Source organism: Oryza brachyantha, chromosome 6 (assembly GCF_000231095.2).
Source record: "Oryza brachyantha chromosome 6, ObraRS2, whole genome shotgun sequence".
NCBI classification, from domain to species: Eukaryota; Viridiplantae; Streptophyta; class Magnoliopsida; order Poales; family Poaceae; genus Oryza; species Oryza brachyantha.
In genome coordinates this window covers 2,095,893-2,109,789 of record NC_023168.2, presented here as the reverse complement: position 1 = coordinate 2,109,789, position 13,897 = coordinate 2,095,893, and the positions used below count along the sequence as shown (strand labels likewise).

At 40.8% G+C, this 13,897-nt stretch overlaps 1 protein-coding gene across 1 annotated transcript; it reads left to right on the top strand.

Moving 5' to 3' along the window:
• The first annotated feature begins 5,226 nt into the window (after positions 1-5,226).
• On the top strand, positions 5,227-12,789 carry LOC102705260 (soluble starch synthase 1, chloroplastic/amyloplastic). Its single transcript, XM_015838802.2, has 15 exons — positions 5,227-5,602; positions 6,768-7,123; positions 7,735-7,812; positions 7,910-8,034; positions 8,827-8,908; positions 9,002-9,175; positions 9,253-9,334; positions 9,445-9,536; positions 9,627-9,689; positions 9,766-9,855; positions 10,478-10,602; positions 10,743-10,851; positions 10,927-10,979; positions 11,116-11,155; positions 12,143-12,789. Exons 1-15 carry the CDS (start codon positions 5,290-5,292, stop codon positions 12,299-12,301), a joined length of 1,941 nt encoding a protein of 646 aa, XP_015694288.2. The 5' UTR covers positions 5,227-5,289; the 3' UTR covers positions 12,302-12,789.
• Positions 12,790-13,897: the final 1,108 nt, after the last annotated feature.

The following is a 13,897-nucleotide window of genomic DNA, read 5'->3' as shown; positions in this document are numbered from 1 at the left end:
TTTGATTCAAACAATGTTTTAGCACATATTTATTTAAACTTTATCGAGAATCGTAAATCAAAAATTCAAACCAAAATTAAATTGTGGAATTTAAATACATGAAAGAAAAGTAAAAGAAAACTAAGTGTCAAAGCAAATTGTTTTTCATTAATTTGAAATAAAATTTACATAACTTGTTTCCAAGCTTACAAAATTCACAAGTAAACCAAAAGATCTCTCTCCTATATCTAGTTCATCTCTCACAAAAATTAAAAAGCAAAACCCTCACAAACTCTCTTAATTTCTCTCTCCAATTTTTATACTCACTAAACTCAACTCTCACCACTATTTATAGAGTGGAGAGCCCATGTAAAAGGTCCAAAAATACCCCTCCTAGTGCGCCATCCAACTTAGTCAATTTTTTAGTCCTTGAATTTCATCTCAATGGCCCTAATAAAGCCACATGGATGGTCACAAGAATCAGCCCCATCCACATGGTATCAACAAACTTGGGGGCTACTATTGAGGTGGTTCAAAGGGAAGCACCACATCGCCGGCCGGATCCAGTGTGCATGTGCTCACTCATGGCCATCCTACCATGGTTTGGTCCAACCAAAACTTGCCACGTGGCTATCAGTTGCGTACTCCCATTCGCGTCCTCTAGTGCACGCACACCATGTACTACTCTTTCTTTTTTTTTCTAATTTTTTCTTCACAATTTCTGGCACTTTCAAGCGACTTGTGAAGCCCGTTGCGAAATCATCTTCGCATTGTGTTTATCTACGGTGCATCACCTTGAATCCAAACCTGTCACTCGATATTCTGATCTCTCCAAAACTCGAATCCTCCCTGAATCTAGTCCCTTTTTCGACGTTGACCAAGGTTGATCTACTAGGAATCTGATGTCCATCCCATCTTGTCATATAGCATCCTAACCGCTCACAGCTTCGCTCCTCCCTGAGCGTATTCTCGGTACTCGCCATTGACCAATGTTGACTTTCGTCACCTACACATATAGGCCAAACAACCGTTCTGTACCCACATTAACCACATACACGCACATCGAGTCCAATTTTTTGTCGTACCAAAACACCCTTTTAACCTTCACAAGTGGGCGGTCGGTATACGACCGATGCCGTCCTTGGGCGGAAGATGCATGCATAAACGCCGAGCTAAAGGCGGAAGTTGTACGGTGGCGATACCGCTTGCACTGAGGCATTGTGCCGGACAAGCTTGTGCGTCTCCTGGTTGCGCCCCAATCGGTAGCGATGGTACTTGTTGTCACCGTGGTGGAGCTGACGACTCCTACTCTCGAGAAATTGGAAATTATGCCACTCCCAAAACCTGGTTTCGCGAAAATTCCACTCCGCAGAATTGCACATTTAAAATGCCACTCTGTATCGGTGCACAACATTTGTTTTGCCATTTTTTGCATTTGTATCAATTCTAGCCCCTTCTCACCCCGCGTCGGACGAAACTACCCCTGGGCTGTCTCCGACGAGGTCAGCGAGGTCGCAAGCCACTACATGGCGAGGCCGGAGTTCGGAGAAAAACCTAAATGCCTCCTCGAACCTATCGAGCACAGCGAGGTCCACAGCGATGGCGCCCGTGACGAGGAGCGACAGCTCGAGGACATGCAAGACGTCGAACACCTTGAGCACGACGGCGGCGGAGCTGACGACGCGGTCGATGTGCGGGCCTAGGGCGGCCAGCTCCGCCCGCAGTGCCCGGATCGAGCGCACGACGGCTCGAGCGCCAGCAACGCTAGCTGGATCTCCTCCATCCTAGGCCCCGCCCGCGCCAGCGCCTGCCTCAGCGCCCGTGACTTCTCCACCCCGGGTCGCAGTGACCGCGCCGTTGGCGCCACCACCGCCGCGCACTCCCCTTCCTTATGCCCCATCCGACACAGTACGAGATGCGGGCTGGAGACGGCTCTCCTCTGCCGCGAGCGCCCGGGCAGATGAGGACTTGACGACGGGGTTGGGCGGCAAGGGGTGGGGAGGACTTGGCGTGGAGTGGATGTCGAAGGGAGGTCGTCGGCCAGGGAGGGCGCACCGTCGGCCAGCCATCGACCACCTCAACAGGAGGTTGCCACTCTTTTGCAGGGGCAATTTTGTCCGACGCGAGGTGAAAAGGGGCTGAAATTGATCCAAATGCAAAAAATGGCAAAACAAATTTTGTGCACCCATTCAGAGTGGCATTTTAAATGTGCAATTCTGCGGAGTGGTATTTTAGCGAAACCAGGTTTTAGGAGTGACATAATGTCCAATTTCTCCCTACTCTCATAGGTGGCAGTGGCCATGGTCCAACTCGCGAGCTATGGCCATAGGTGATCAGCCGCATGTAATTATATAATTTTGAGTTTAATCATTTATCTTATTTTATTATATATATGTAAAATATAAATCATGTTTACTTAATAATAAAGTAAATATTAAATATTTATATGTAATTTTTAAAATAAAATGGGTAGTTATTTAAAACCAACCACGCCAAACCTATAAAACACCATTCACGTGTTCATCTCATCATTGTCACATGTAAACTTGTTGCATGTTGTTGTGCTACATAGATAACATGGAATTAGTTTTTAGTTCAAGATGATCCTGCCATTCGATTAGTTGAACGGCTATTGATCGATAATAAAAGAGAAAATCTAACAAATACCATTGACAAACACTTAATTCTACGAAATATTATCGATGAGTGTGAATTCTACAAAATGTCATCGTCGTTAGGGTTCTGTTAGCAATTCTCCGTTAAGTGCTGCAATATGAGCAATGTATTTAATGGTAAAAATGGACAGAGCCCTAATGACGATGACTTTGTCAGACAAAGTCGTTTGTAGGATGATATTTTATAGAACTCATTGATAGTAATTTTTTAGAATGAGATGTTTGTCAATGGTATTGTTTAGATTTACTCGTAATAAAATTACTGCCGTGATTGAGTTTCATGGTGATTGTGCTCAACCAATTTACTGTTGACAACATTAATTAGCATATATGAATTTAAAGATAATATTTTATACATACATGCGCAAATATAAGTTTCTTTTCTAGATTTTTCGGTGATAATTTTCTAAGTTGATGTGAATAGAGCGCGTATAGAAAAGCTGACGTGCGCAGATAGGTTCTCTGACTATAATGATGTGGGACTTCAGTAGTTCAGTTGTCCCGTTTCACGTGGGAAGCTTGGGGGTTTGGAATGACCAGCAGTTATTCCATTTCAGGTCGACGGTTTTTTAAGCCCATGTTATTAACATTTATTATAAATATTAAATATAGATTAATTATAAAACTAATTATGAAAATGAGAGCTAATTCGTACGATAATTTTTTTAGCCTAATTAATCCATAATTAGCGCATGTTTACTGTAGCTCACACAGCTAATCATAGATTAATTAGGCTCATTATATTCGTTTCGCGAATTAGTCTAAGATTATGTATGAGTTGTATTAATAGTCTACGTTTACTATTTATAATAAGTATCCAAATATTCGATGTGACAAGTGACTAAAGTTTAGTCCCTGAAAACAAACAACACCTGACAGATTATTCTCAGTTTTTTGTGTGTATATTTTTAACTATTAAACAATCTATTTTTTAAATATCTATATAAGAGTATTGATAATCTTATACTAGTTAATTTTATTGTTTATACTATTAAATATATATATAATCAGATGATCTTTAAACTTTCGTCTTAAAAAGAACACTGACTAAATGCGCTCTGTCCTAGAATTTACGTGATCTTTTGAGGAGGGAAAGAAAAGATAGAATGTCTTATTTCACCGGTCGATATTAAACGACAAGTTTCAGTGTTGTAAAACCGTCTATTATCAGGCCAAACAAATTTAATTAGAGAAAGACGAAATCACGAAAATACTCCAGCTTGCCTCTGCTGTAATCAACAGATGCTGCAAGAAAAAAACAAATCAAAACCAAACTGTTCGATGCCAATGGTATCGTCCACAATCTTTTGTAACCACATATCATTAGTCCCAACACACCACTTCACCGGTTCACCCCTGCAAAATTTAGCTAGAAAATTTCAGATTCACGCTAACCCAGCTGACACAAGCTGGCAGAAACAAGCCAATCAAGCAAAGTTCTAGCTTTGACAGCCAATCTTAACAAGCTGACAAGACCATAACGCACAGGAGCAGAACTCTAGCGCCACGTAAACCTCTCTTTACATTACCAACAAGAGACAAGAAGAGAGCGAGACAGAAACGCACAGGACGCCCCCGGTATCCGGCAACACGCGGCACATAAAAAGCGGATCTAACGGAGGAACGTTCGCACACCGCCACACCAATCAACCAGATTTATATATAAAAAAGTTTATATATATAAGTTCTTTATATTATATAATTTATACAAACACATAAGTATGTAACGTTAAAATACTCTCTTTTATTTTACACTTTTAAGTATATATATATATATATATATATATAAATCTAGACACATATATAAATTATATACATTTATCAATGAACGAATGAATTTATGCAAGACTAGAATGTCTTATAATATAAAAGAGGAAATAATATTTAGGTAAAATGACACCGCTTAAAAAATATATACACATATTCACATAAAAGTTATATATATAAAGTTATTCGGGTGGACTAAGGGACTAACATGTGCAACCCCTATCTTTAGGCCGTCTGTATATTCCGAAATTTATAAAAAAAATATCCTATCCATCTAACAGACCACAACGTCTTTTCGCGAAGAGACGACAGAGTTGCATGCTCCAATATCAAACCGACACCTCTTGTATGGTTGTGCGCTGCGTCTCGTTACTATTGATTATCTTGATTTATATGTCAAATAATAAATTAAGTGTTTTGCAGATAAATAAATAGACAACAACCGTCCGTATACGGTTACTTTGTACTTGCCCTAACGAAAACGTTCGAGCTTTTAGCCTGTTCGCACGGGAGACGGCTCCACTGGTCACCCAGGTCACGAGCACCGGTGACGACGGCTCGGTGAAACCGTGAACCGTGAAACCAACGCCGCGCGCAGCAGCAGCAGCAGCAGCTGGACGGGACGGGACCGCCCGTGTGCGGCGCAACAGCACGCACGCACGGCACGCGTCGTGGTGGGGTGGCGCGGCAAGCGAGCGAGCCAGGCAAACCCCACGATACGATACGATCCGTTTTTTGCTGTGCCCCACCGCCTCTCCTCGCATAAAACCAAACACCTCGTCTCGTCTCGTCTCGCCTCCCCGCCAACCGCGCCACGCACGACACAGCAGCAGCGGGGGGAGAGGGAGAGGGAGAGTGGTGTGGGATCATGGCGACGGCGGCGGGGATGGGGATGGGGATCGGGGCGGTGGGGATGGGGATGGCGCCCGCGATGGCCGGCACGGCGCGGCAGAGGCAGCCGAGGGGGAGGCTGCTGCAGCGGGTGCGGAGGCAGTGCGTGGCGGAGCTGAGCAGGGACGGGGGCGGGCCGGCGCCGGCGCCGCTGGTGCACCAGCCGGTGCTGCCGAGATTCCTCGTGCCGGCGGCGCCACCGCCCGCGCCCACGCAGTCGCCGGCGCCGGCGCCGACCCCGCCGCCCCTGCCGGACTCCGGCGTGGGGGAAGTTGAGCCCGATCTCGAAGGTACGTGGCTCGCCTCTCGCGTGATCCTCTCCTCCCGTATCAATGCCCGATCCGTTCATCCTGATGCGTACTGTCGATTAATCAAGCCTGCGGAGCGAGAAATTTGGAACCCCATGCCATGCGACTGTGCGACCACATCGCGGAAACCTTTTCATATACTGCATAGTATTATTTTTTTATTACATTTATTGGATCGTGAGATGATGGGGGTGGCGTGTTGATAACTCGAGATACGATGGGTGTGCACCTGGGAGGTTTCGAGGCCTGTGCACGTGGCTGGGTTTGAGCAGACAGCCATTGATACTAGTATTTGATACCGTAATTTAGTAGGAAGAGGAATGGTGAAATGAAATCTGGTGCAGAAAGCGTTGGAAACTGAGCAAATTGACGACTTTGTCTTTTCCTTAGGCTAGTACGAGTATATACTATAATCAAGTTGGTAACTCAACTATGTCCTCAATTCTCAGCCGTCAACTGAATTTTCTGAAGAGCGAGAGTACCATTTTGTTGCGCGGAATTGTGGCCGATCATTTTCTGTGGACGGTCCATGCGTACCTAGACAGTCACATGGGCACCTGGGACCAGTATGTCTGTATGTGCTTTGCCTATCACTGGACCCACGTCGGTCTCTATTGGATTCTCTGGGCTGCTATCACCGTGTGTTTCCTTGTGCATATGAGATATATGACATCATACTCCCTCTCCCTCCTGCTCCCTAAATTCAATTATTTAGGAGCAGAGGGACTAGTGACAGCCTGAATTTGGCGGCTAGCTCATAACCGAATGCTGTTTGCATTGTTCTAATGCTCACATTGTTGCTGCTGTGCCAAGATATGTCAAGAATATGATGATTATTTATGCTTCTGCTAAGTCTGTCCTCACTCTTTTGTTGGCAAATACTCCTCCCAGGTTTTAATCTATGACATTTTTACTTTTAGACTTGACGTTTGACCATTCTTCTTATTCAGAAACTTATTGCAAATATTCAAAAATATATATTGTGCTTAAAGTACTTCTAGTGATAAAACAAGGGACAAAACAATGGTGTTTTTAAAAAATATTTGAATAAGATGAATAGTCAAACTTTATGCCCAAAAGTCAAAGTTCCATTCATTTAAATATGGAGGTAGTACTACTATATGAATATCCTTCATTTTGCATTCAGGTATCGTGGAAGATTCCATCGACAAGACAATTTTTGTGGCTAGTGAGCAGGACTCTGAGATCATGGACGTGAAGGAGCAAGTTCAGGCTAAAGTGACACGGAGCATTGTCTTTGTAACTGGCGAAGCTTCTCCTTATGCAAAGTCAGGTGGACTAGGAGATGTTTGTGGTTCACTGCCAATTGCTCTTGCTGTTCGTGGTCATCGTGTGATGGTTGTAATGCCAAGATACATGAACGGGGCCTTGAACAAAAATTTCGCAAATGCATTTTACACAGAGAAACACATTAAGATTCCATGCTTTGGCGGAGAACATGAAGTTACTTTTTTCCATGAGTATAGGGATTCTGTTGATTGGGTGAGTATTCAATATCCTTAGTATTTTCTGATGAAAAATACTATCTGCTTATCTTTTCCGCATTTATCCCACTGAAGACATGTTCATGTTTTGTACTTTGTTCCTATGTTTTACTGTCTGTAAACTTTTGCATTGATTGATGTCTGGTGTTTTACAGGATTTTCAGAGGAAACAATTCAATTCCTCCATTTTCCCTTTGAAAATCCTTCAAACCGAAGAGGCCCTCAATATTAAAAAGTTGTACTGTTAAATATTAAAAAGTTGTACTGTTTTTATTTCTTAATTGCATTAATAGTCATATGTACCATTATAGTTACATTTTTATTTCTTGAAAGAGAACATGTAGAGAAGAGAATTACATTGAATAATGTATTTTCACAAATGGTGCTAGGTGAAGATGACATCAGATGATAATAATTAGGGACAAAGATGTGTATAAAACAGAAGGAAACATTTCTCACATTTCTTGTGACAAGATTGATGCCTAGTTTACCAAATGTTCATTTGTTCCTATTAAAATTTGATATGGTGTTCATGCTGCAATTTGATATATTATAGAACCTTCATATTTTGGGTATTTATGTTTTTTACATGTAACTTCTCCTGATCAGGTGTTTGTTGACCATCCCTCGTATCATAGACCAGGAAATTTATATGGAGATAATTTTGGTGCTTTTGGTGATAATCAGGTAAAGAATGCTCTTACATTAAGATACTATTAGATCGATCTAAACTATATCACATTGAGTCATTCATTGATTGACTTGACTACCCTTTGTACTGCAGTTCAGATACACACTCCTCTGCTATGCTGCATGTGAAGCTCCATTAATACTTGAATTGGGAGGATATATCTATGGACAGAAATGCATGTTTGTTGTGAACGATTGGCATGCCAGCCTTGTGCCAGTGTATGTTATGAATCTGAAACTCCACACCAAATTGAATATCTCCTATTCGATGTGCATTCCATTTCTAGCTTGTATCACATTTCTTTTATGCTTTTCTCTGTGTGTGTGTGTGTGTAATCTTAGTAAGTTACACCTACATGATAAGATGAAAAATATTAGATTGAATTAATTCAAAGATTTTCTCTCTCCTTGGCCTTTTTGAAAATACAAACGGTATAGCAATCAACAATGTGTGTGTAAATAGTTTGGTTTTGTGCCACATTAGTTCATAGATTCTCAGGAAATTCTCTGCATATGTTCTTTTAGCATCTTTCTGAGCTAGGGTGAAGTTTCTTAGATTATGGTAGCACTAATTTTAGTTCATCTGCTACAGACAAAATTCAATTCCCACAGGAATTGCTACACTCCAAATGGCCTACCATAGTACTAGGCGACATCTAGGTTTTAGTTATAATCCTCTAGTTTGTAGCAAATATAAGCTTCTTGTTTCACACCATAATTTGGTGTTATAATCATCAAGAGAGAGCTTGGTACATGTGTTCTAACTTCTAAGACACTTCAGAACAACATGAGGTTAATGGTGCAGTGCATTTTCTCACGACATACGTTGTTAATATGGTTTTGGACATCAGATGCTACACTTCTACTCCATTCTTTTGGCATGTTTCGCATGGTCTATTAACTTGCTAATGCCATGTTTTTTCAAACTTTCCCCTTTTTGACTTAAGTGCTGGATGTTAAATTGGTCCTTATTTAATCAATTTATATCTAACTTTTATTTTGTTTATTCAGCCTTCTTGCTGCAAAATATAGACCATATGGTGTTTATAGAGATTCCCGGAGTGTTCTTGTCATACATAATCTAGCACATCAGGTTTGAGACTATCATTTTTGCATGTTTTTAAGTTGTGTTGTAATGACACTTCGTAAGCACATTTTTTTATCTAATTGTGTTTAAATGTGACAGGGTGTGGAGCCTGCAAGTACATATCCTGACCTGGGGTTGCCACCTGAATGGTATGGAGCATTAGAATGGGTGTTTCCAGAGTGGGCAAGGAGGCATGCCCTTGACAAGGGTGAGGCAGTTAATTTTTTAAAAGGTGCAGTTGTGACAGCAGATCGAATTGTGACTGTGAGCCAGGTAAGATTCATTCCTTCTATTTTGGATTTTACTTTGTCTTGCACTCATTAAGAAATCGTTTTCTGTTTTATTATCAGGGATATTCATGGGAGGTCACGACTGCTGAAGGTGGACAAGGCCTCAATGAGCTCTTAAGCTCCCGGAAGAGTGTATTGAATGGTACCTATATTTGGCTCTATATTGTGTTCAACTGATCAAACTGTATATTAAGAATTAAATTAATCTGTTCCCACCCGATTAAAAAATTAATCTGTTCCCTCGAAATGTAGGAATTGTAAATGGAATTGACATCAATGATTGGAACCCATCAACAGACAAGTTTCTACCTTGTCATTATACTGTTGATGACCTGTCCGGAAAGGTGCAGTGATATTGCCATTTCTTTACGTTTTTTTTCTTTGCTCCTCGTCATTTCACAGATTAACTTATGCAGCCTGAAATTCTTTTTTAGGCCAAATGTAAAGCTGAATTGCAGAAGGAGCTGGGTCTACCTATAAGGCCTGATGTCCCACTGGTTAGATACCCATATTTAAGAACCTATATTTTTCATCACTTATATGGACAATTGGGTTTATTAGCTTTAATCACAGATTGGCTTTATTGGAAGATTGGACTATCAGAAAGGCATCGATCTAATCAAACTCGCTATGCCAGATCTCATGCAGGAAGATATTCAATTTGTAAGTTCTGCTTCTTTTGTTATTCACAAGACTATAAAGTGAATATGGTAGTATATTTATATAGTTTCTTAGCATGGGAAATTCTAAAAAATGTAGCATACAGCTATTCCTTTTTTTGTGAGTGCATATGCAAGTAAACTGGTATTTCAGAGATATTAGTGCTGTTAGAAAAATGCATATGGAAGCTGTAAAACAAAGATGACAGTAGTATTACTTGACCATTGTAGACCTTAGTAGCAACTGTCCCAATGTCAATGTTGGATACCTGCTGGCCAGCCAGTCTGCTATTTCTACCCTTTGTACATTCTATGTATACTAAATAAGTAAACATCTTACAGACAACCGGAGGACCGTCTCATGCACACCCCCTCCCCCTCCCCTCCCAAAAAAAAAAAAATCACCAATAGGACCTAGCTTGTAGGCATCAATAGTCTTGGTGAACTTATCCCAGTACTTAATTGGGCTTCTGGCTTCCAACTGGAGACTAAAACTGTGTAGCGCGTGTAACGGGTTTTTGAAGTTCTAGTTCACATCTTTTTGCAACAATTGGAATCAGTCGATCAATGACACCTTTCTATTCCTTTATAACAAAGTGACACCTTTTTATTTTTATTTGTTATAGGTCATGCTTGGATCTGGTGACCCAGGTTTTGAAGGATGGATGAGATCCACAGAGTCAAGCTACAGGGATAAATTTCGTGGATGGGTTGGATTTAGTGTTCCAGTTTCCCACCGAATAACTGCAGGGTATGCCACCAATAATAGCTCATTTGTGAACTAAGGATACATTTACATTTGAAATCTCGACAAACTTTGCTGATAATAGCTCATTGTCAACTTATGGATAAAATTATGTCTGAAATCTTGAGACCTATCTTTTTGTACAGTTGCGATATATTGTTGATGCCATCCAGATTCGAACCTTGTGGCCTCAATCAGCTATATGCTATGCAATATGGAACGGTGCCTGTTGTTCATGGAACTGGAGGCCTTAGAGTAAGCTGTTCTATAACACTCTTATATCAGCACAGCACCAAGAAAAACTACTCATTTCTTTTATTTATCCAACAGGATACAGTGGAGAACTTCAATCCGTTTGCTGAGAAAGGAGAGCAGGGTACAGGGTAAGAACTGCTTCATTCAAGTAAAATGGAAATTTATTTTATTTTGATGGAACTAATCAAATTCTCAGTGTTTTTATATATTATTCAATTTATTGCCAAACTACTGGTCACCTTTTGCTACTTGGATATTGTGCAGGTGGGCATTTTCACCACTAACAATTGAAAAAATGCTGTGGGTAAGTTTCGGTTGAACCTGTGCCCAGTCTTAGGGTATTGTGGTATTCATAGTAGTATATCAATGCCTTATTTCCTTAAGACCATTACGTATGCCATGCGACATCAATACTATTGACTGTTAACATCATGATCATTTTTAACTATATGTCTTGTTTATATTGTATACTGCTATTTCTCTTGCTGATGATCATAAGGTTGTTTGATTCCTACCAGAAGTAAAAGATCATGTTCAGGTCATGACCTATGTTCCAGCCAGTTTTGGTTATTGTCTGATTTTCCTGTAGAATTTGAATTCCTAATACCTGTTAGTTTGACTCAAGGAAATATCAAAAGAAACAGTTGGCAACGCAAACTAAAGAAAAGAAACACACACAATTAGAATCCAAATAAGAAAGCAGCTATCGCTTTGTGGGGTATGGGAAACTGGAATTAGTGGGGAATAGTACCCTGAAGCATATAGTGCATTGATTATACAACACAAAGAATGCATCCCACCCGTTTTGTGCTAGCCTGCTAAGTTGTGTCAACTGGCCAGTCCATATTGGAATTACATGGTTTGGTACATATTTCATACTTGGGAATATGACCCTTTTGTCTGACCTGGCAAAAATAGGACCCTTTTGTTTACCTTTTCTGTTTTACACTTCAGAACAATGGAACTGATTAATATGGATTTGAAAAGATGAAAGTGTACCAACCAAAATTTGCATTGCTTATCTGCAAATTTGTGTGAGCACAAGTTATGCTTTGACCTGTACTATCAAGATGCCAAATAATAGTTGGGGTAAGCTGTAAAATCTGTTGAGAAAACAAACATTGTAGATTTATGCACATCGGCTTTGAGATCAGTTCTTTTTTTAATGTTATAGTATGGACCAAAGTGTAAAATCAACAATAAATGCCTAGTGAGAAATGATATTTCAGACATGAACATTTCATCATAAGACTTTCTGGAGTATTTATTAAAATCTTCACCATTTTTTCAGGCATTGCGGATGGCGATTTCGACATACAGGGAACACAAGTCTTCTTGGGAAGGTTTGATGAAGCGAGGCATGTCAAGGGACTTCACATGGGACCATGCCGCTTCACAGTACGAACAGATCTTCGAGTGGGCCTTCATGGATCAACCATATGTCATGTAAATGGATTCGAAGGAAGCAGCAATTCTCCGAAGACACTCAATCTTCATATCTTCCATGAGCGGAATGAAAACTTTGTACATTACATGGAAAAAGGATCAGTTATGCAAAGTTGCAAACGATCGTTCAAGGTTACTCTTGTAGGCCTGCTACTTGGCCAATGTGTCTCCAGTGACCATATGCAAAGGCAAGTTCAGATGAATGGCACTTGTAAGTAGTCATGAATAAGATGAGGATGCTTGGAGCGGTTCACATGGTTGATATCACGCCAGCAGCCTCTCAATGCGAGTCTGGAATGAATAGGATTTAGCTCCCGTCAATTACAGTAGTACCTTTTTCCGCCTTAAACTGTCACTTATGTTGTTGTTATATATGTGGCAGATGAATTTTGGTTCATTAGGTAATCGTGTTGTCGAGCCTTAAGGTAAGATTAAATAGTGTTTGCAAGTTGTACCTACTGTGGTCTTAATTGTCGAAGTAATCTTGGGAATTAAGCATGAGTCACTCCGTTGTGCCTTGTGTTCCCAGGCACAGGATTGCATATGCAGCATATTTTTTTCGCCCCCTGTAATCGAGTTGATTTATCCAACTATCCTTGCCGTGATGCCGTGATCACCCTTCTTGTTGTTTGTCTCGCCATTCACTAACCTGGAGTAAGGGCAATGACCTAATGGCATAGCCGAAAAAGCTCAAGAGCCTCTAGTGCGCCCATGCCTCGAGGTCCAGGCATCTCATTTAGGTATCAATCCTTCCCCGTTGAGTGACCAACGCAGATTCCTGTTCCTAAAAGAAAACAGAGAGATTCCTGGTCCATCGACCACATGATAAAAACCTACAATTAATATTAACTACCCCAAGCCATGAGGCAAAAGAAAAAAAAGGCATGTATAGTATTTCAGCTTGCAGTCCCCCGTTTTTATGTTAGCAAAATTTTCTAGTCATATTTAAATTTATATTAATCCATGTAACTATATTCGTACATAGGTTAATTTAGATAATGCTAAAAGATCTTCTGATATAGAACCAAAGAAGCACAAGACAATAGTCTTAACCGAATGTATTTCCAGGTATATAAGTGTGATGCATGTTCAGCAGAGCAATAAAATCTTGTTGCGATAAAAAGGTACTTGCGGATGTGTTCAAAGATAGGGGCAGTCTGTTGGTATAACCCATTATAAGCTTTATTTCAAGTCACGTCAGTAAAAAAAAAACTCTTTATATAAAGAACCGTTTCTTAAGCTAGCTCTTCTAATTATGGATTAATTAATTTTTTATTCATATTTTATCTAATCGGCATCTCTGATTAGATTCTTCCCACGTACAACTCGATTAAGAGAATCTCACAAAGAGGGGAGGAATCCAACTATGCAAGCCATGAGTCCTGAACTCGTGATTACCAGAAGTGCGTGCTTTTGTCTGCAACTACATTCCTCTTCTCCTCTGTCACGTCAGCTTCCCGCGATTAGTAACCACACCAAGAAAGGGATTACTGCTGCCCACGCCACGTGTGCACGAGCCGCCTATAAATACTCCTCCACGCGAGCAGCCGCCGCCATCGCCCAAGGCCCAGCACGAAGACGAAGAGCAGAGCACGCGGCC